At 33.4% G+C, this 24,049-nt stretch overlaps 2 protein-coding genes across 2 annotated transcripts in view; both read left to right on the forward strand.

Annotated features, from left to right (window-relative positions):
* The window catches only part of LOC129217013 (bone morphogenetic protein receptor type-1B-like), a 44,534-nt gene extending 20,826 nt beyond the window's left edge, over positions 1 to 23,708 (forward strand). The window contains exons 8-11 of the mRNA XM_054851244.1: positions 3,189 to 3,294; positions 8,286 to 8,461; positions 15,217 to 15,347; positions 23,464 to 23,708. Coding sequence (XP_054707219.1) covers positions 3,189 to 3,294; positions 8,286 to 8,461; positions 15,217 to 15,347; positions 23,464 to 23,607 — 557 coding nt within the window. The 3' untranslated portion in view covers positions 23,608 to 23,708. The remainder of the gene's footprint in view (positions 1 to 3,188; positions 3,295 to 8,285; positions 8,462 to 15,216; positions 15,348 to 23,463) is intronic.
* Positions 18,681 to 19,451, forward strand: LOC129217014 (tigger transposable element-derived protein 6-like). The gene is given in 2 exon segments (XM_054851245.1): positions 18,681 to 19,199; positions 19,201 to 19,451. Coding segments are annotated over 2 exon segments (600 nt in total). The 3' UTR covers positions 19,282 to 19,451.
* Positions 23,709 to 24,049: the final 341 nt, after the last annotated feature.

Consider the following 24,049-nt stretch of genomic DNA (forward strand, 5'->3'; position numbering starts at 1 on the left):
ATACACTAACCAGATGCATTTTTCCCACAAGGAATGGTAACGTTAGGGGAGGGGGGCGTCTGCAACACTTGTTACTACTACTGCAGCCCCCCCCCCCACCTGCACTTCTGTTATCAGTAACAATTAACTGACCTTGAAGTATTGTTCTGCCTTCATCTGGGAAACGGAGAGAGGACTGAAAACACTTTTCCTATTTTTCTAGGAAATGTTGAACTGCGACTTTAGTGCTTGTGATTATAATGGGGTCAAAATGACCCACTCCGCGGTTTTAGGTTTAAGTATTAAAATCAAAAAAGTGGTAAGTATTTAACGTATCATAATTTCGCAGATTATTATTGGTATAAAAATAGGAAAAGTCACGAATTTTTTTTCAATTTCGTTCGTAACTTTTCGAGGAAATCGGAAACAAAATTACTTTTGGGTCAAAATGACCCCATCCGCGGTTCTAGTGTTAAGGACGTTTAAGACATCAATAAAATACAGAAATCAGAGAATTTTCAATTGATTTTGATAATTACTTTTTCGTTCAAAAGGTGACTTGATCGAAAGTGTTCTTAGCTTGGCCTCGTTTTTGTAGAACTTTAATTACCGGAGATATTAATTAAAAACTGACTTAACGTTTTTCACAATTATGGTAGTAAAAATTTACCCATACGTTAACAATGTTGGCCCTAATTGAAAGAATGAAGTTTTCTGCGTTTGATATTTATTTGAAACTTCCAACTTATATACAGTAGGAGCTATAATCTTGTACAGTAAATTTTAAATGCAATTCTATGCCTTTATACTCGTGATTGGTAGCGATTTCATAGTCGGAAGATAAGGAGAAAAAGCTCAATGATTTAAAACTTTTACCTGCTGTCAGTTCATATTTGTTAACAAATGTGTTCTGACCCGCGAAATTCATCTTAATATGAGGTCGGCTCTCTGGGACATGTTTTTTTTTTTTAATTTAATATTAGTTTTTGTTATTGATTTGGGGTTTCTGTTATTCTTCATTTTTGTTTTTCTCGGCATCCTTCAAAAAAGTGAGACAAAAATCTCTATTTACTGTTTGTAAAGGTGTCCCCGGCTCTGTATTTAGTCGGTCAGAGTAAGTTCGGTGGAATGGGTCAGCGCTGCATTTATGCTGAAATAAAATGCGAAAAATTATTTCGACCCTGTCCAGTAAGAGCTTTACACTCTTGCTTCTGTGTCCTACATCTACTGAGTAAGCTAGGAATAATTTTTCACATTCCATCTAAGCATTTATGCAGCGCTGGCCCATTCCTTCCATTTCTCCTTCAATTTTAACAGAGATTTATTTAAAGAGTAAATCATAGTCTTGATTATTTTTTTTGCCGCAGTTGGCATTTTTTGAAGAAATTGCCATTATTCTGACGGTAATACCTTCCGTAACAAATTTTACACTTGGATAGTTGAATTGGGTAAAAAAAAATTAGATCCATACCGCGGATCTACTTTTTTAACGATCCGGCACATCACTATTTGGTAGTAGTAAATCTGGTAATGTCTGGTAAGTTAATTTTAAGTAGGGGAGAGCAGGGCTAAAGTCAAGCCCTGGCCAAGTGGCGTTGGGCATATTAAAAGCTGAGTACATGCATCACTGATCCACTTTTGTAAATATTTTCTTTTTTGAACTTTTTGGTCTTTTTCAGGAACTTTAAATGATAGTGTTTACTTCTTTGGTGTTTTCATGCAAATATAGATTGCATCCTAGTGTATTCTCTGAAACAGTTTACGCTTTGTTATCTTATTTATAATTTAATATTTTAAGGACATGTCTGTTGTGCAGTTGCAAAACCGGCCACCTCCAAATTTGAAACTCACAGACGAGAAGATTTGGCCGGGTTTGCAGCACATCATGATTTTCAAATGCATGTTAAAAGAGGATTTTGCCGGTTTTGCAGTGACTTTATGTATCCAATAGGTGGAACAGGTATCTTAGTACCCAAAACACTGAAAAAACATGTTTCCTGGTTTGGAGTTGGCCGGTTTTGCAACTACACGACACGTGTGCTTGTGGGCTAGTTGTTCCTTCATTGTGGGGCAAGTTCCGAGGAACAACTTGCTGCAAAAAAAAAAGCAGCTAGCCCCATAGAACTTCTTGCCCCTATTCTTCTGTATCGGTAGTGCAGTAAACAAAAACAGTTAAAAATAAATGTTATACGTGTATATTTGTTACTTTAAACTGCAGAAATTGGAGATTGTTGACTCTCACCCGAATGAATTCACCAGAAATATTTGATCTTTCACCAATAGAGAGAAGAGATAGAAAAATTATAAATTTTTGAAGGATCATATTTTTTGCTCTACATCTTGATTGCGCCACCTTGCGGTGATTTGAAAAAATAGCCCAAGAGGTAAAACAGTTCAATGTTGCTCAGACAAAGCAGATGTCTCATTGGACAGATCACATCCTTCGCAAGTGGGAGGCTTTAACTTTTTAGCTGTTATTAGCCAGACTGCAGCTTTTCTTTTGTGAGTTGAGCCTGGGCAAATCTGTGTGGGGCTTTCATTACCGGATTATTTTATTTAATTTTGCTACAGTATTATATTCTTACTGAATTTTACTATGTTAATATATTATAATGTTTATACTATGTTAATATATTAATATGTTTTAATAATTATATTTTTGTGAAAAATTTATGTTTCTTCTGGAAAAATTGCATCTCATGAGTCATGGAAAGTTACAAGCAAGAGTCATGGATTTCAAAAAACTTGAAATGTAGCACATACCCCGTTTTCAGCAAAACATAGATTTCTACTTTTCTTACAAAAAGTTTGTTTAAATTATGGCTCTAAAGGCCAAGTAAATAAGCCTAGAAAATAGTTTTATTAATTCTTTTTCTTTGGAAAGTAAAATGTTCAACATTGATTTTTCTTGTTATGAATTGCAATTTAAATTGTTTTTTCTTGAATACACAGATTATAAGTAATATTATTTTTAAAAAAAATGTTTCCATTTCCTTAATTATATTATCCTTATTTGTTGCTGACACAAATTTAACGCAGAATTGAAGCAAGTGAAAATAAATCTTAGTTCACCATATAAATCCAAAATTTTCTTTAGTGTTACAGATTTTATTATTATTCCCCCCCCCCCCTTTTTTTTCTAGTTTTGATAGTTTTATTTACTTTTATTGAAAGGTTATAAAACTTAGTGTTGACAATGTTTATTTCAGGCAAGCCAGCTATTGCACATAGAGATATCAAAAGCCGAAACATTCTAATTAAGCGTGATGGAACCTGTGCAATTGCAGATTTTGGTCTTGCCGTGAAGTATAAAAGGTAAATTTGTTTTGAGTTATAAAACTTCCAAGAATCGTTTATCAATCTAATTCTTTAAGTTTGACAAGTTTTTAAAAGCTGAATCCAAGGGGTAAGTATTAGATGTGAGCCGGGTTCAAGCTCATATTAAGATATTCAACTGTCAGTCAACATACAAATACAAAGTAAATGAACATACTATATGTTGTGGAGGAAAAAAAGCATTTAAATCAGTTTGCACTTCATTAATTACATGTTCTTCAATGTGAGAATAGTTTTTTTTAATGACTAAAGTGCTATTGTGAGGGGGGGGGGGACAGTTGGAGAAATGAGGTCCATCATTTGATTATCTCACTTTCATCTCTCTCTGCAATTCTGGGAAGCAAAAAAAAAAATCTATTTGAATGGGATGATATTGAATAGTCAGTAGAAAGAGTGGAGGTGCTTGAAAAGCCGTTAAAAGGGAAAAGTCATATGCCGTATTACCTCGCATTATCCGGCATGCTGCAAAATTTGGGGGTCACCAGATTTTCAATAATACTTACCCGGTCCTTTCCAACATGCCAGAATAATCGAGGTTAGGAAAAAAAATACTATAAAAAACATATGTTCAGCCTGAAAATGAATATAAGTTCTATACATATCTTATTAGTAATAGTCTTAATTTTGTAAAAATATTTACTAATAATGTCATTTGTCAGGGTTATTACGCCCTTAAAAAACCTTGAAAAGTGCTTCAAAAAAAAGTTAATTTTCAAGAGCTTGAAAACCTTGAAAAAGTTCCTTAATACTTAAATTATTCCAAAAATCATCGGATTGTGCTTAAAGCTCTTAAAGTATTTCACTAATGCAATTTTCTGAACATGCGTTCAGTTTGCAATAACGCGAAAAATCGCTTCTGTGTTTGGGATTTCAATCCTTTTCATCTTGTAAATATTTTGAAGTTTTTTACAATCGAAAGCTATTTTGACAGATGGTACCTCAGATTAGTTTATTTTTTGTTTAATTTCGATGTCTGGAAAAGGAATTATTTTAGAAACCATAACACATTGAACTTACCCGGATTTCGCCGAAAATTTCTCTGGTTTTTGAAATTTCAATCTTTTTGCATTCTGCAATATTTAAATATTTTGGCTAATTGAATGTTATTTTCGCATATGCTACCTCAGATTAGTATATTTTATGTTTAATTTTAGTAAAAAATAAATGAATTTATTTTATGGGAAACATGCCAACATTGAACTTAATTCGCAAAAATTTGCTTCCTTTGTTTGAGGTTTCAATTCTTTTGCATTTTGTAAATATTTTTATATTTTTGGCAATTAGAAATTATTTTGACACATGCTACATCAGATTAGCTTGTTTTATGTTATTTTTTAATAACTAAAAAATTAATTACTTTTGTTAATTACATGTATAATTATTTAATTTTGCAATTATGATTTTAATTTATCATTAGTTAATTCTTGGTTATTATAGATTTTTTTGAAAAAGTATTTCATTTAAACAGTTGAGCACCTAACTTTTTAATTTAAAGTTTGTAGTTTAAAGATAAAGTTGAATTATACAATTTTTAAAGTTGAATTTATAAGTACATCATTTTCTTTATGTCTGCTAAAATAATTAAGGTATGTAACAGGAGTGATTGTGTTTTAGTTATTCACTGAAAATCCAGTAGTTTGTTATGCTTTCACCGCCCTACTTCCAATTTTCCCCCTTTACCTCAAATGTTCAAAATTACTACTTTTGTTGGGTTGTGAGCACTTGGAATGACATACCAGAAGAGACTGTAATCAGCAAAGGGATAGATAGCTTAAGGAGGGTTATTGATCTTTATTGGGGTCTAATAAATTGACTAGAACCAGCCTAGCTAGGCCTTTTGCCTGTTGCTGGCTATCAACAGGCACTGGGCCTGGTATTTATCTGTACAATATTTTGACTTCATAAATTATTTTAACATAAGAAATGAATTGTATGCATATCAAAAGTAATTGTTGTACACATGTATATTTAAGTAATAAGGGTCTTAGTTTTAAAGATTACCCCACCCCCTCCCCCCAATTAGCTCTTTAAAACTTACAGGTGCTTTTTTATGAATCCCAATTACACCTGAATAATATCATGTCTCTAAATTTAAATGCTAATTTCAACAGTAACCCATTTGTTCCCAAAATAAAACTACTTTTGTCATAATGTATGTCAACTTCTTGTGAATCTTTACAATTTGGGAATATAGCTGTGTGAATCTGAACTTGTACATTTATTGACTACAATTGGCTCTCTGTTTAACGACACTCTATTTAACGACGGCTTTTCACGGTCCCAGATGGTCCATTATAGTGTTAAAAGCATTCTATTTGAGGACACTTTCTACTTAAGGACGATTTTTTTGTGGTCCCTTGAAAGTTGTTAAACAGAGAGCCAACTGTATTACAAATTATTCAGTAATAGCAGGCTCAAGTTTACATTCACAGTTTTTATCACTTCTTAAGCAGCTTTTGCGAATTTTGAGGTTCGGAAACTGGACTGGGGACTTTCATAAAATGTTTTCTTTCTTACTAATTTTTAAATTTACTTGAGGACAGTTGAAATACCTTATTGCCTGAACAACTAATATATACATACGAATAATCGACTTATGCTTTGAATACTTATAAATAATTATCGAACGTCTAATACTTTTGAACTTGATAGTGCAACCTGAAATTACCTTCTGGGTGATGTTTTTGATACTAACCGCCCTTATATGTGTATAAACATGAACCACTATCAATACTGGAAATAAATGTTGAAACCAGGGGGGGGGGGACTTCAAAACCTCCTCTCTAGCTATTCCATTGAATTTAAGTATTTTGGTTTCTTCCCATAAAAGTTAAAATCATTCATGAAAGTTTTTTTTTTTTAATATCAACTTGCATATTCTATAAAATATACGTCTTTAAATGTGAATATCGCAAAATTAAACCTCATGGGACCTACTCCTCTTTTATGACCAAGCTTTTCAGACATATGCAGGGAAACTTTCGACACAGTACATCTTTTTTATCAAAGAGTATCTGGTTGTAGAAAAGGCAATTTTGTTTTCCTTTAGTTTTTTATATTATTACTTATTATTTATATGTTTGCATTAAATGAAATCGGCATACAATATTTTTAGTACACATTTCTTACATTGCCTTGAAAAGTGCTTGAATTTTTTTTCTCCCCAAAGGGTATGAACCCTGTTTGTTATTTTAACAAGAAAATTATGTTTAATAATGAACAATTTTATAAAAATTAAATTAAAAGAAAGCAAATGTTTAAGCAGTAAGTTACCGCCCCTAAACCAGTGCTAAAGAATTTACCATAGCTATTCAATAACGAAAAAATTAACTTACCTCTCTAAAAGAACCTAAAATAATTTATTTAAAAAATATAAAGAAATCACAGCAACGATGATTGCTACTGAATTTATTACTTTATTCGCATACAATTAAATCCATTAATAATGACCTACCATAAATAACAAGAACATATTATATGCAATACCCATTTTGTTACTTTCGGGATTTATTTTTTCCCTTTCAGTGGTTTTCTTTCTGATTGAAACTGATAGGGGAAATTTACTTTTGTTTTGTTTAAACCTCAAATTATCCGGCATGCCGGAAAATTCGAATTTCCCGGCATGCTGGTCAACCTCACTTTTTCCCGGCATGCCGGATAATGCGGGTAATACGGTAACTTTTTTCTTTTGGGCGATTGGAACTATTCTATTGAAATGTGTACTTTCTCCGAATTCGTGGATGAACACAAACCCTTAATTATAACTGAGATGTGGGATATCAGCGATATTGTGATTTGAATTGGCGGCAGCAAAGAAGATATGGAAGATGATGAAAGAGATATGGCAAAAGTTCTCCCAACCCACACAACAGCATTGAAGTATTAGAAACTGAGCAGGATTATTTTCAATTTGATTCCAGAAGAGAAAAAACTCTTTTGCAATCGAAAAGACTCTCATTGACAGTTCCCATGAACAAAAACGAACCCTTACTGATGACTTTTTTGTAAAGAAAATATAACTGACAACTTTGAATTTTTACATTCTTAAATTACAATACCTAAACAAATTATGTGCGTATTTATTTATTAGTATTAGTAGTGTACTATTAGTATTAGTGTAACTGTTGTTAACTTTTTGTGTTTAGCTTACTTTCGGATTTTTCACTTACGAGCAAATCTCACTTGTGCATGAACATTTGTTCTCCCCTTCAGTCGTGTACAAGTGAGAGATGACTGTATTTATTTTATGCAAGGTAAATATTTGTGTGCACATTTTAATTCAATAAAAGCTGTGGGGTTTTTTTTTTTTGCAAACACTATATTTTTTCATACTACTGGAAACATACTTTTCTTTTTTGTACAACTCAATTAAACATGTAGGTACAAAAACAGATCTAGATACTGAGAGGAATAATTTTATACCACAGTCAAATTATTTGTCCCCAAAGGCATAAATAGGTGCAGCTACAGAACTTCACCTTTGAACTCTGTAATATGTTGTAACAGTGAGTTTAGTACATGAAAAACACCGCCAGCTCAGTCATTTCCAGCGGAGGACTGCACTTTCGTGCTTATTAGCACTCATCAGTCCGGCATAGGAAAGTGACTGAACTGGAGGTGGAAAACCTCTTAAGGAAGCCAAGAGTGCCAAAAAATAGGTGGCTAATACAGAGTTAGCACTGACCAGACGAGTGACCGAAGCAATGGTTCGGTTCAATTCGAAGATTGCACAAAAAAAAAGCTGCTTGCGGAGCACGAAACTGCAGTCCTCGGCTGGAAATGACTGAGCTGGCGGTGTTTTTCATGTATTTCTGCTTTAGCCCTGGCTATTGGGCGGTAATTTACTGAATAGTGAGTTTAGTGTTTTATTTATACTTATCTAATGCTTGAAGCTATTACTTTTTTTGATAACAATCTTTCAATTTAATCTTTTCATTTTTGAAAAATCTCATTATTGCTCTTTTTTTTAGTGAATCCAATGAGTTGGATTTAGGTACAAACACGAGAGTTGGTACTAGAAGATATATGGCACCTGAAGTTTTAGATGCAACCCTTGATCCCTCACAATTTGAAGCTTACAAAAGATCAGATATTTATTCTTTTGCTCTTGTTCTTTGGGAAATAGCTAGGAGGTGCATAGTAAATGGTAAGCTGTATTATTAAGAATTTTTGAGTCTTTGAATTCCTTAATAGCATTTGAAATGTGTTGTCTTGAATTCTGTAAATATGTTCATCAATATCTTATGCATTTTTGTTTTCATTCTGGGAGTTTTTATCAATTTTTATATGTTTTTGATAATTTTTTTATTTAAGCAGTGTACTCACTGGGGGGGGGGGATGATAGCTCAAACACTTGGCACCACTGGGGGCTGTTTTCAGGGGGATTTTTCTCTTTTGGGGGAGGGGCTCTCATTCTATGTCATCAAGGTACATGGGAGGGGGGGCATTTTGCTCTTGGGGTAATAGCGCCCCAGCCTTTTGTGTCTAGTTCATAAAATTCTAAAGAAGTTCCTCTACCTTTATACTAAAGTTTGGTAAGACTTCATTTTGAATATGTTGTTCAGTTTTGGTCTTCTTAGCTTAAGAAAGATATCAATTTTTTGGGAGATGTGTTCATAAGGAGGGCTATAAGGATAGTAAATGGGTTTTCTAATTTAGATCAGGATTCTAGGTGTAGAATGCTTAATATGTATAATCTTGATTGAGCAAAGGGGCATTAGTTGTTTAAGTTTATTAAAGTAGAGGACGGGTATGTGCTAAATTTCTGCTCAGATGGCAAAACCAGGGGTAAGCTTTTCAAATCTTAATCTAAACTTGCAATCAAAAAAGTTATTTCCTCAACGGGATTGTAGGTAAAATTCGTTAGTTTGAGTTAGGAAATATATTCGAGTCCCGACTTACCCAAGGGATGCGCTCCAAGTCCCCTCGCGTAAGTCGAAATTTCTCGTTGTAGAAAAGGGTATTTGTAAAAACTTTTATAAACGTACCCAATTATTTTAGACACTTGTAAACACCCCCCAACTGTTAAAAACCAGTTCTTAACTATACATTACTGTTTCTTACATAAAGAACTGAATGGTTACTTATATTTTAAAAAAAAGAAAAAAAAACCTTTATTCAACATTAATACTGCTGCGATTTACAAAATCAATGATCAATGGGGAAGAAAGACATAAACCAGTGAACGGTGCGTACAATATACAGTAACGTTTGTGCGTACAGAAAAAACAAATGCACTGCAGTTGTACTGTACAGTTGATCCAGTAATGATATTCGTAACTTAAAAAAGTGAAGATGATAATGATTTATGCTTCGTGATCAAACCGTTATTCTAATATATTTTTAAACAGTTGCTTCACTAATTCTTTTATAACGTAGCCATCTATGGCAACACCCCTCTTCCTGGTTTCATTAATTCACAATACAAGAGCAGCTTCCATTTTCATAAATTTTGCATTTTACTAAGATATTACTCGGTAAATCTTTATGGGTTTCCTTTTCTTGATTTTTAATTGTATGTATGGAATATGGAAGATTCACTCGTACGTAATTGTCGTGCTACCTTCGGCGCATTTTTTAGTTGAGATTCAGCTTTTCAAGAAGCTTTTGCATTGAGAAGCTTTAGCTTTCCTTTAATTGTCAAAAACTTTCTCTTTTTCTTTCTATCTTCACAAACTTTAGATGAAACAGAACTCTTAGGTGTCATTACATTTCATCAACTTTCTCATTTAGAACGAAAAAAATAGTGGAAAATAAGGAGTTATTTGTATAAGCAATGTTCAGACTAGTACGGTGTGGGAACTTCCACTCTCAGTGATGCGAAAGTGATGGTCTGTTCACGAAAAAAAAATTACAGTAGCCAATTACAAAGCCAATACTTACACACTACGATTCCCCACCGAAGATTTTTGCATTGCGGGTGAGGAATTCTCGTTAAGCTTAAAATTCTTTACTGGTGAAAAAAATCACGTTATAGCCATTTCACGTAAGTCGGATCGCATTGTAGAGGGAGTCGACTGTATTGTATTGTTTTCCAAATGATATATCTGTACTGTCCGAAGCAGAAAAAGACTTTTCTTGGAATCAGCAATGTTTGACGGGCAAGAGCAACCAAAGAATAGTGATTCTTATGCAGAAAGCGATAATGAAACTATCATTAAAACTGTTACTTTTTCTAATGCTTTACATGAACTAAAAACATGTCTCATGCAGAAGGTTGTAAATGACGCAGTATTTTTCTTTCTCTCCATGAAGTCGAAAGAGAACTATTTTGAGTCAGTAGTATCAAGGAAATTATCAAAATCTATTACTCAGTGCAATCAAATTTCAAATTAATTAGTGTGTAATAAGCCGCGGAATGCAGAATAAAGAGTGCACACTGTTTAATTATGGATATTTTTGTGCAGTTGTTTATTAGGGCTTCCAGATTAAAAAAGTGTAATTTTTTTTTTTTTCGCACCCCGATATTACGAATAACCCCGATTTAACGTATAAAAGTTTCGGTCCCAATGAATTCGTTAAATCGGGGTCCGAATGTATTTCGAAAAGTTTGCCAGAAGCAGCCTTTACTTGCACTGGGGTTAATAGTTTAAGTTTGCCGGATCTTCATTATTAATTGATAATATGACAGGACCAGCTCAACTGGACCCAGAGCCGGTTGCTGGTTCAGGGCTCATAGTCCTCCTATATTTTCACAATTTGTCAGATATTCTCCTTTTTCTTTTGTTGGATGTTAAATACTAACCAAAAATTTAAAAAAACTTTGATCCTTTTTTTTTCTTTCTCCCCTGCACTGTGCACTCTTGCATCTTTAATGTTGTCATATGTACTAAACTTCTGTTTAATTATTCTTATGAAACATACAAAACATAGATGACTTTACTTGTAACTTTTTACTTATTTTCAATTAATTCTTTTTCTCAGGGTTGCCTCGCACCGGTAAAACCTGGAATTGTCAGGGAAAATGAAAAATAACATAAATGTCGGGAATTCTTTTATTTTCCAATCATTCTTTGTTAGTGTGGTGGCAAGCAGCGCTATATGATTTCAAATAATTCCTTTCAACCTTGTTTGGTTCTGACTTTCTCCTTCCCCCTGCAGTTCTTTTTATCAACTCTCTGGCTTTGGCAGCGCTATAGCAGTTGGCTGACATGCCCAGAAGGTGTGGGCTCTGTCTAAATGCTGCTTTTTTGCATCAGCAGTTCTGAAGTTATTACTGTTTTGAGTATGCAGCACATTTTAAATTTAGAAAATTTCTTTTTTGCAGGAGTATCGCTAATCTTTTTGTATTTTGGTAGTGATCTTTAATGACTGTTTCAATGCTCTTCTTTCTTTCAAAATAAAAGTAATCCAATTTTTTAAAAAAATCTGCACATCAGAGTTCTGTGTTCATTGCTCAAACTTTTACTTTCAGGGGTGCCCACAGGGGGGATTATGGTGCAAGTTGCGACATCAAAATTTTTGGGGGGATTTTTTTATTTTCTATTTATTTGAATTCATTTATTGATTGTTTTTATTTAAATTATTTATTTCATTTTACTTTATTTTTTTATTTTGTGTGTGTGTGTATTTCATTGGCGGAGTGCAGAACTTTTCTTTTAAAACAATAATAATCAAAAATAAATAGATAGGTAAATAAAAAATATTAAAAAAACAGAAAAAAAGAGGATAAAAATAAATAAGTGCAAAGAAGTTCAGAAATATTAGGGGTGGGGGAGCAACAAATAGGGGAAATATGTAGAGATAAAAGATGCATGATTTTTCTACAGGCCAAAGTCTAAAAGCCCAGTGAATGTACTGGACTGGATGGGTGAAAGGCAATAATTGATGAGGTTTAGGTTTCATAAGTTTTTAGTTCAGACTATTTGCAGTTAACTTTTTTTTTTTGTGATACAGATATCACAATTAAATAACGAATAAATACCTTTGTGCTGAAAATTCAAAAAATCAGTAATCCAACGTCAGAAAGCACAAATATTGCAAAATATTGCAGACACGTGTTTCGGTGTTACAAGGAACACCTTTTTCAATGCAAAGAAATGTGAGCTTCTGGATGAAAAGTCATCCGAGAAAAGGGATGACTTTTCATCCAGAAGCTCACATTTCTTTGCATTGAGAAAGGTGTTCCTTGTAACACCGAAACACGTGTCTGCAATATTTGTGCTTTCTGACGTTGGATTACTGATTTTTTGACATATCACAATTGTTTATTTGGCCGTTATTTCTCTTGATGTAAGGCAGTGGCTCCTTGCGATTGAAAAGAAGACATACTACATTTACGTTAATTCTTTATTACAGTGATTTGTTTCCTTTTCTTAGTACATTAGGGTGGTTCAGAAATACATGTAAAGAAAAAGTTTCTCCTAGATAACAGGACACCACTCAATGTTTTTAGACTCGTGGATAGTAATATACTGGAAGAATTTTAGCTTCCTATATCAAGTGAAAGAAGCTGCTCAACCCCCTCCCACAAACTTCATACGTATGGGGAGGGAGGTTTAAAAAGTACATTGAACTGAAAAAACAATGCTACATATTATAATATACACTTGTAATATGCATATACAGTAAAACCCCTCTAATGCGGACACTAACAGGACACATTTTTTTGTCCACAATAGAGGAGTATCTGCAGGACAGGGATTTAATAAAGTTATTTGCATTGGAATCGGAGAATTAAAAAATGTCCGTATAAGAGGGGTGTCTGCACTTGAGGGGTGTCCGTTAAGAGAGGTTTTACTGTATATTGCAATAAAATAATTATTTACAAAAAAAAAAACTGCTCGGGAAATTAGTTTCTAAATTTGACCTTTTTTTATGCTACGGCTAATGTTAATTAAGAGGTCATTGAGCATTCTCATAAAATTTGAGTAAGAATCTAAAACTTTTACTGCATAATACTATTAGTAAGTATAAAAAAAGTAAAGGGTGTCTTGGATTCAAGCTGAAAAAAAGTTTTTTGGGACCACCCTATAGTACATATTTTTGAGTATTTCATCTTGAGTAAATTAAATTTGATAAGCATTGTTAGTAAAGTTTGAAAATGGTAAGTTTTATCAATTTGAGATGTATATATTAATGTTGCAAAATGAAGGTGGACATCGATAACCTGGAATTCTTCTTAAAGTCACCTGGAAATGTCAGGGAATTTCATTTTTGAACTTCCGTGGCATCCCTGTTTTTTTAATGAGTTTACTTTGTGATTTTAATAGTATAACATGTTAACTTTAAGTGTACTGCTGTAAAGATTTTGAAAGCTTTTATTTTTTAAAATGCCATGTACAGATTTGGTACCAGCTCAACTTTGAGAACTTCAAATGTTTCAAAGCTTGTAGCTTGCTGAAAAGAGAAACTAGCTCAAAGAAAAAAATCGTTTTATAGGATTTTGTCTGCTTTTTTCAAATATGTATTTATTTTGTGTTTTTCCAAGAATTTCAGAAATCTATCATCATCTCAGAAATTCGTTTTTTTTTTTAGCTCATTTTTTTCTATTTACTCGGTTACCGTTACAAAATGCAGAGGATTATGGATGGTTCTATGCTCCACTTGGGCCTTTCTAACACACCCTTTCGTTTCGCAGATTTAATTCACCCTTTATACATGTATGTACATATATTTACACACATTAACTGTAAGTTATGGATAATGCCGTTAGAGTAAGCGACAGGTAATTGAATCAGCCACTTTAATGAATCAATTTCTCAAAAACAAAACGAAATGCAGTTTCAACATTAAAAAATTGCAGAATATTTGAATCAAACATGCCGCTTAAATAAATCAAGCGTATAAGACTGACCATTTCTCACAAACGTGATGTATTAGTGCAGTTTTTTTTTTCTTTGACTCCGTTTAGTAAAATAAGTTTTTTTTCTGTAAATAGTGAAACAAAGGGGAGGTAGAGTGTTACGCACTGTTTGTAACGATTGTCTCATGATATGTCCAACAAAACCAGTGAGACGAAAGAGACATGGAGACACTGTTCAGTGTTAGTATTAGCATTGAAACAATGAGGTATCAATATCGAGGACTGTGGGTAGATTTATGACATTGAAAAAAAAATGTCCAAATAAATTATTACCTAATTTTAACAATCAATAAGAGATGCATTTTTTGGAAGTTTGTAAGTTAAAATCTGAATTTTGTAATTGCTTTTTCATACTGTTTTGTGATTAAATTCTTTAAATAATCAGAGAATGATATCTTGAGTTGAATAGAATTGACAAGTTTGAGAGTGAGCGGTATACTTCTAATTATATCTTGTTTGACCAAAAATTTAATAAAGATTTCTGAAATTGTATGTAGAATTCCAGGTTTAAAAAGAATCAAAATTGTCATATCATATTTCATATAAGCGACCGTGGGTACAAAAATTCATTTGCTCTCACATCTGTGACTCTTCACATTGCCATAACTTCAGGCAAAATAGAATTGTATACTGGTGCTCTTTTTATGCAGTGCTCCAAACATACTAGATGCTATACTTTTTCGAAATTCCTATATATTTTTCTACCAAACTCCTATATTTTTTCTTTTAAACTCTTATATATTTTGCTATCAAACTCCTATATATTTTTTCCCACTTGCTATGAGCATTGCTGGTTGTCACTTTTGTATTTGTATTTAATTTTTTTGAACATTAAAGCATTAAGCAGTAGAACATTAATTGCTTTGTTTTTCTTTTCAGTTTCTTAAGTTTCATTGTAATTCATGTTTGGTAGAATTATGTTTAAAATTATTTGGGGGTTAAAAATGTTACTTTATCATTTTTTATTTTATTATGTTATTAAAATTATTAATTGTATTTATGACTGGTTTTAAATGACACAAGATGTGATCCTATAACGGTGTTTATGTGAATATTTAATATTAATAGCAACTTTCTTCGGATTACTTTTATTTTAGGCATCGTAGAAGAATATCAGCTTCCATATTATGAATATGTACCTACAAATCCTAGTTTTGAAGACATGAGAAAAGTAGTCTGTGTAGATCAAATAAGGCCAACTATTCCCAAGCATTGGAGCAGTTGTGAAGTTAGTACAATTTATGCATTCGCTCTGAAATATTTTAAACACTTCTTCCTAAATGTGTTCTTCCTTTCAAAACATGTATTGCTCTTTGTGGGTGTTTCCCCGTCCAAACTCTAAGCTATTCTAATAATATGTAATGTAAATGTGATATGTTTTATTTTTGTGACACCAATTACCTTAGCAGTAAGTTACTGCCTCTAAACCCATGGCAGAACTGAATGCAATGTACCAGACAGCTTGGTTATTACATTCAGAGACTGTATTTTTGCTCTTATTAGAACTCACAAGTAGAACAGCACCATGCTGCAGACACTTGCTGGGTAGATTTCCTTTATCTACCAGTTTGTTTGTGCTCTCAGCTTCAATGAGATGACATCTACCTCCAGCTCAGTTATTCACTAATCCAGATTGATGATAATATGAATGACTAATATGAATGAAACTGCAGTCTCTGGATGTGATGACTGGGCTGTCTGGTATACTGCCGTGCTAAGCACAGATGTGGTATCTGCACATTTTATCAAAATTGAGTTATTGTCACCAGGTGGTCGTTAGTAATTTAATTTACCTAAATCTCAAGTTTTTTGGCGATTTGTGAACGCGAAATATTAAAAAAAAGATTTAGGAAAAAAGTCGTAACTGCACAGTTTGCAGAGTTTGCTAAGGCAATTTGAACGTAAGTGACAAATACTAAGCCTTTAAAGTGGTATCTGCGCAGTTACCACTTTTTTCCTTAGTATTTTTTGTAGATACGACTTTTATACCTTGGTAAAGCAGCATATTTAATAATGTAGCAGTTTATTTTAACACAGAAATAAAAATTAGTTTACCGTTGAATAGTTGATACAGGTTGATAATAAAAATTAATACAACTTTGCATAATTGTTAAAGTAAATATTCAGCTTTTTCTGTTCAAATGTTTATTTAAAATGTAAATTCTAAAAATGAAATGCATGTAAAATATTCATATCTAATTCTTTCATGCAAAAAAAAAAAGAAACGAATTTCATTCTACGGCCAGTAATATTTTTATTTAAGTATCGTCTGCTGTCAAAAATGCTCGGTAAAAATGAATCTAGAAAATAAAACATTATAAAAAACACATTCTTTTAATATATAGAACAGAAAATTGTAATGGATTACAGTCTTAATTGTCCGGAGTTTTGAAAATGGTATCTTTCAGAAGGTAGATTCTGTTAGATTTGTATTAATAAAATAAAGCGAAACAGCTAACTCCAAAGAAAGCAGATGTTTTCAGTATTATTTAATGATACCTTGAGCACGTTTTACTAAGCTATTTTTGTCGTATCTTTGCAGATACCCCTAAAAATGCTTAGTAATTGTCACTTACGGTGAAAATAGCTTAGTATATGAAAAGGTTTTCAAAAGAAAATTTGTCGTAACTACATTTATTAAAAAATACTCTCTTACGCTTTTTAGATAAGTTATTTACGGAACAACTACCGCAAGTTGAGCATTTAATTAAGTCATGAATCAAAGAAATGAGTTGTAAAACTTTAATCGTCGATTTCTCATTTTGAGCTATACTGCAGATACCACATCTGTGCTTAGCACGGCAGTATAGTGCATGTACTAATTACCTTCTATACCCTCTCCGTCGCAGTGGTCACATAAAAGGACACCCACACCAGGGTTGCCAGATTTACGAACAGTTAATACCGGGCAGGCTTTTAAAAGTGAAAGGGGGGGGGTGCTTATTTTTGAGACGTCGCTGTAAATTCAATCCCAACGAAGCATTAAACACCAGAAAATGTCGCCTAGCAAGGTATAAAGATCGTTTTCATTGCAAATGATGGTGCACACGCATGCGCAGAGATATATTTCCAATATTAGTCAATGGAGCAAAGAAGCAACCATTTGGCTCCTCATGGTCTGCTGCCAAAACTGAAACATACAAATCGAAACGAAAACAATTTTTTTGTTTGTTGCCACATGATTTTCTTATTGCTCATTATTTCACATTTTTTGTTTATTTTTTCCCTGAAAATGTCTCATTCTGTAAAATGTTGTTATCAGCTAGAATACAGGACTTTAGCCATCCCGTATGGAAGTTCCTCAGGACGCAGGACAATTTTTCAAAACACTGAACTGTCCCTTAATTCCGGGAGGTCTGGCAACCCTGACCCACACCAATTTGATTTTTTTTTAATCTCTTTTTAAAGTCACAAAAATTGCTGCAGAGGTAGTATTTTGTTCTCGTTAACAACCAATAATGGCAGCTGTCCAAAAATCTTTTTCTGCTCGGTCAAATTCTTCAAATCTCTCAATTTTTGAATCCTAAAAGGGGAATTTTCATAAGATTTTAAAACTTTTAATTTGCTTTAAAACAGGCAACCATTTTTCTTCATTTTTCCAAGTATTCAATTGAATTTCTGTAAAACATTTAAATTTATTTTTGAATGGATAAACACATTTTTTTCCTGCCCTAAGTGGTGGTGTAAATAAATAGAGGTAAAAAAAATTTTTTGCAAAATCTGTCTATATAATTACACCCATTCATAGTGTTTTTTCATTATACAGTAAAACCTCGCTACAACGCTATCCGATACAACGATAAATCCCTCTACAACGATAATATTTCGTGGTCCCGGTGAACTCGCATAGGAATTAATGTTATCCTCCTCTCAATATTGCGATATTCTCTACAGCAATAAACCCCTGTAAAGCGATGTTTTTTTAAGTTTTCAACCCCTCTTTATTACGATAATTTGGTTTTCAAGTACAGTAAAATCCTGAAAGTAACCCCTCCTATTTTCAAAAAAAAAAAAACTTAAAACTTTATTTTTTCTTTAAAAATGGTTAGCTCTAAGTTTCGCGCTACATTATAAACAATGCGTTTCCAAAATGGCGTCGCGCTGGAGATAGTTTATTTTCACAAGCCAAAACAAAAATGCACCTTCCAAAATAAATAAAAAAGCAGTACAATCGTATAAATTTCTTTTGCAACACATATGAACAAAAAGAAAAGGCGCCCTTGTATAAAAAGGCGTCTAGACCAAAGGAATAAAGAGCTGAAACCATCCTTCCTCCCCCCCCCCTGAGATTGTTCTTTTATTTTGTTTAAACCACAGTGTTTTTTTTTTTTTCTTTTTTGGGAAAAGAAAACATGCACATGGAGAGGGGAACTAAACATCTAAAAATGCTTGCCAAATAAAAAAACAGAAAATGTTCAATTTTTTTTTTTTTTTTTTGAGTGAGTGGCAAATGAAGATGATCCGAAAAGGTGTAACATTCCCATCTGATTACGTCATCACTGTCACATGATCGACGAAAACGGAAGATTTGATTTTATTCACTAGTGTATTTTTCCCTAAGATGGCAGGGAGAAAGCAAATTTCATTTCAAGATAAACTCAACGTCATCATCGATATTGATGATGGAATGAAGCAGGTTGATGCAGCTAAGAAATATGGATTATCTCAATCTACAGTTGCAACGTTCCTCAAGAAGAGGAAACATATTGAAGATGCTGTGAGATCAAATTCAGTTAATCCCAAGCGAAAACGACTAAAAGTCGCGACTAATGAAAAGATTGATGCTGCCGTCCTGAAGTGGTTTCAAGAGATGAGGGCAACAAATATCCCAATAAATGGACCCTTGTTATGTGCACAAGCACGGAAATATGCAGCAATGCTAGGGAACGAAACTTTTAAAGCTAGCAATGGTTGGCTAATGCGTTTTCGGGATCGCCACGGAATCACTTTCCAGGAAATTCACGGAGAGAAAAAATCTGCTCCGATGAATGAGGCAAAGGCCTGGAGACAAGAGAAGATGAAAGAAATTCTTCAAAAGTATGCACCAGAAGACATTTATAACGCTGATGAAGCTGGGCTGTTTTTTCAACTCCTCCCTGATAGAACATTGGCGTTTAAGGGTGAAAAGTGTCACGGCGGGAAGAAATCAAAACAAAGATTGACTGTTCTTCTGTGTGCCAATAGTACAGGAACACATAAAATTCAACCTCTTGTTATCGGCAAATCTTTGAAGCCAAGGTGCTTCAAGAATGTGAGAAGTCTTCCTGTGGAATATAAAGCCAATAAAAAGGCTTGGATGACGTCTAAATTCTTTTCTGAATGGTTGCTGAAGTTAGATAAGGAAATGAAGAAGAGGAAGAAAAAAATTGCATTGTTGATTGATAATTGCTCCGCTCACACCTCAATTCCAAAACTACAATGCGTTTAAATTGTTTTTTTTCCGGCCAACTGCACTTCCATATTGCAGCCACTCGACATGGGCATAATTAAATGTTTTAAAGGATACTATAGGAAACGTTTGGTAGAATCGATACTTCTGGAGATTGAAAATAAAGTGGAAGACCCTTTTAAAGCTGTAAATGTTAAGGACGCATGTGACTTTATTGCTGGAAGTTGGTGGGCAGTAACAGAGAAAACCATTCTGAATTGTTGGAAAAAGGCCGATTTAGGTGTCTTAGAAGATAAAATGTTATCTGATTGTGATGAAAATTCCTCAGACTGTGATATTTTATATGTTGAGGAAATAGTTTTGAATCTCCAAACATCTGTGTCCCAACTCGAGGAAAAAACGGGCAAAAAATATGGAGTGAACGTGGATGATTATTTGACAGCGGATGACGATCTTACTGTTTTCGCAGGAGTTACTGATGAAGAAATTCTCTCTGAAATTACTGGTGAGATGGAACGTAGTGGAGAAGAAGACGATGAGGAGGAAGAAGAAGATGATGATGATGATAATACGAGTCCATCACAATCCTTATTGTCGACCCAGGAAGCACTTCAATCAGTCAAATCTCTGCGGACATTTTTTTCAAGTCTTCCATCCACAAATGAGGATCATTTTCGTGCTTTGGACTCAATGTATACCTTGTTGGTTGACTTAACAGTCAAAAAAGCGGCCAAACAAACAAAAATATTGGATTTTTTTTCAATAAAAACGGATTTGAGGTATGTTTACGAGCTTATTTTCGGAATTTATTTCAATTGATAGTAATATTTAATCATAATTAACACCTTGCCAATAAATGTATTACAAATATACTATATATAAAAACATTTACACCTAGGTAATGCATATACTATAACATTTAAATAAAAAAAAACTATTGTATTATCAAAATATATAGGCCCTCGATATAACAATATATCCCTCTACAACAATATATTTCTTTGGTCCCCAAAATATCGTTATAGCGAGGTTTTACTGTATTTGAAAAATTGTATAGACTCGCACCACAGAGGGTTAAGCGATTTAAGTTGCCAACAGCAGCACCATTGTTGTTAAATTTATATTTGTCAAAGACTTAAAACCAGCCATTTGATAATGAAGTATTTTATGCATTTTCTCTAAATTGTCCAGTATTGTAAGACCGAAATTTCATAACATAGTTTTAATGCTATTATAATTCATTTATATTTGTTTTCTTCATCAATCTTAACTTGTTAGGCATAAATGCCTGTTAATAACAACAGTAAATAAACCTATCTCATCACCTCACAACACCAATAGTAAAAGAATGTTTTTCCTTACTTATAATGTATTACCAATCATTCTGCATGACTGGGGTAAAAGATTCTTATCAGCACTCATTCACATTGTTCGAATCGACCGAATGTTTGTTTCACTTTCGTCCACCTGTGGCAGGAACTCCGTAGTGGATGACGTCACGCGAAAGCTTCTAGAGGGAATCTGATGGCACGTGTGCTTCCCCATAGCAGTGATGAGTGTCCGTTCACGTGACTCTGATATGCTAATGACCCGGGGGGATATTTAAACTGCTCGCGGCTTTAGTTCTTTCTCTCTTTGATCATCTCGTCATTGTAGGCGGTCACTCGATCGGTATTCAAACTTGCTTGTTCGTGCCGTTCGCCCTTTATAGGAAATGATGAGCTGGAGTTAGCTTATTTCCCAATGGGTTTACTTCATCGAAGTTTTTAGTCAATAGTCATGCAGTTTGCATTATTGTATTAGTTATCTCATGCAAAAGTAGCATGTGGAGAGATTATGTCCTTAGTATTTATTTTTATCATTTACAGCGTGTTTTAACTATTTACATTATTGTTTAAATAAACTTCATGAAAGTTAGAAATAGTTTGTTAGTCTTATTTCCGAACTCACTCTGCTAGTATCAAAGAAACATTGGGGAGATATTATTAGATTAGAAATTCTCCCCAACATAACTTCCCAAAAACAAAGCAAGCTCTTCAAAAGTATTTTCTTCAAGACAAGCAACAAACTTTGAAACAGGAAATTATCAGGGAACTTCAATGCGTTGAACAAAATCAAGGATTTTTTTTTAATCTGGAGAATTTCAACTTGCTCATTAGTGTGATATATATGTGTTTATATCAGGCGCGGAACCACGGGAGGGGAACTGAGGGAACGTTCCCCCCCCCCCCCCGCCAAAAAAAAAAAAAGAAGAAACAAGTGTACCAAAAAATTTTCAGAACAGAATACAGCACATTTCTTCTGTTTTTTAAAACTTGAACTTCAAGAAAGGCGCCAGGAAAAGCGAGGAAAGAATTGCAAAGCAGATTCAAATAGGAGAACTGTGGGAATGTCGTTATCCCCCCCCCCCTCCCCGCGCACCCTCAAAAAAAAATCCCAAGTGTGCCTAAAACAGTTTAGAAAACAGGAGTACAGAAATTTTGTCCCATTTTTTAGAACGTGAACTAAGGCATCAGGAAAAGCAATTAAACAACAGCAGGAGCAGATCCATGGAGGGGAACTGAGGGAATACCCCCCCCCCCCAAATCCCATATATACCAAAAATTTTCACAACTCATTGCAGTAAAATTCTTCGATTTTATAGAACTTGTAGAAAACCTCCAGGAAAAGCAATTAGAAAATAGCAGAAAATTGAATTTCGAAAAAAGTGCAGGGGAAAACTACCTAACACCTTGCATTCTAAAAACATCCAAAATCGTTTAATATTGCTTTTTGGAGCTTAAAATTTGAAAAATTGCCCAAACCCTAACGTTACCAAACATGGTCTACAGTCACGTTTTTAAGAGGTCAATTTAAAAAAAATTCTGAACAAGGGCCTGAATACTCTTGTAGAAAATCTAAAAATGAAAAAATTACAATTATGAAAAATTTTAAGGGGGAGAGCATTTAAATCCTTCGTCACTGAATATCGCTTAAAAACTTCGTTTCCTATGATTTCAATTTCGAAACATTTTTCGGTAAGAGCCCAAGAACCCCACTGCTCATAACATCAGCAAAGTTAGTCTGTACCTGCGTTTTAGAAACTTCAATTTGAAAGATTGGGTGGAGGGGTGATCAATTTAGATCTATTCTACAAAAAAAAAAGATCCGGGGCAGCCCCAAAAGTCCCATCTCTTACCTTACCGTCAACAAATATTGCATTTAATCGTGTTTTTAAAACTTCAATTTCTAAAAAATTTTGCAGAAAGCCCCAAGAACCTTTCTTCCCTGTAGCATTATCAGAAGCCGTCTAAAACTGCGTTCTTAGAGCTATAATTTCAAAAAATTTCAGAGGGAGAACCCCCAAACCCCCCTTTATCAGTTGGTGAAAATTTTAGGATTAAAATATAAATATAACAATGAAAATAACAGTTTTTTAATTTATTTTCTGAAAATTATTCTTGCAAAATTTTTAAAGGCAAAATGTTTTTATAAGAAGCGTTAAGTTGCAGAGGATAAGTTGTAAAACTCAATTTTTATGGTTAATTTGTTAAATGACTAATTTCATCCCCTCCCCCATAAACATAAACTGCTAAAAAAATTCCCTTCCCAAATCCATAGTCTAGATCCGCCCCTGGTTTATATATGTAGAAATGCCGCTCCCATGTGCTTCCAAATATTAAATATGCATAGCTAGATGCATTAACGTGCTTTCTATTGTTTGCCTTTGAGAAATATCAAAGTGTTAACTTTTAGTACTTTTTTTTTCCTCAACTAAATGTCAAAGAATTTATAAAAAAAAGAAAGACACCCTGTTCTTATAATAAAATGCTATATATTTTGTTACTCAAATTTATATTATTATTCTGAAATAACACAAGCATAATTTGATTTTACCTTGCAGCAAGTAATAATTTATTTGACAAGATTTTTTTTTTTGAATTGTATTTAATTTTCAATTTAACTTGTTGCACAGTTCATGCAAGGAATGAGTAAAATCATTCAAGAAAGCTGGAATAAGAATCCTGGAGCTAGAATTGCTGCCTTAAGGATAAAAAAAGATCTCAAGAAACTTGAAGATAGGTATCAAGACTTGAACAAAGATGAGAAATTAGTGTGATCTGTTTCTTCCAGTTTTTCACAATTGAAAGCCAAAGGAAGGGCAAAAACTTGCTTCTCAATTCATCCCTTCTGAATGGTAAATCTGGTGCCTTTTAAACAAAATTTCAAACCTCATTGACTGAAATGTGTTCTTTTACTCTCAAAAGGTGTGATCTTGCGTGAAAGTGGAACAAGCCAATGACAGAAATGTTTACATTGGCCTGCTGCTCAATATATATTTGCAGGTCAAGCATTTATATAAATTTTATTGTAACATTTCTACCATCATTTCTCATTTACAGATTTACTCATTAGAAAGCGGCAAATTAAGTAAAACATGTAACTGACAATCCTTCAATTTTTGAATTTGGAGTTGCCTACATAGTCTTCATTCATTATTTTATCCTTTATTGATTTTTTTTTTTTTTTTTGCAATTTTTAGTTTTGTTGATGCATTCAAA

This window comes from Uloborus diversus, chromosome 2, assembly GCF_026930045.1.
Source record: "Uloborus diversus isolate 005 chromosome 2, Udiv.v.3.1, whole genome shotgun sequence".
NCBI lineage: Eukaryota > Metazoa > Arthropoda > Arachnida > Araneae > Uloboridae > Uloborus > Uloborus diversus.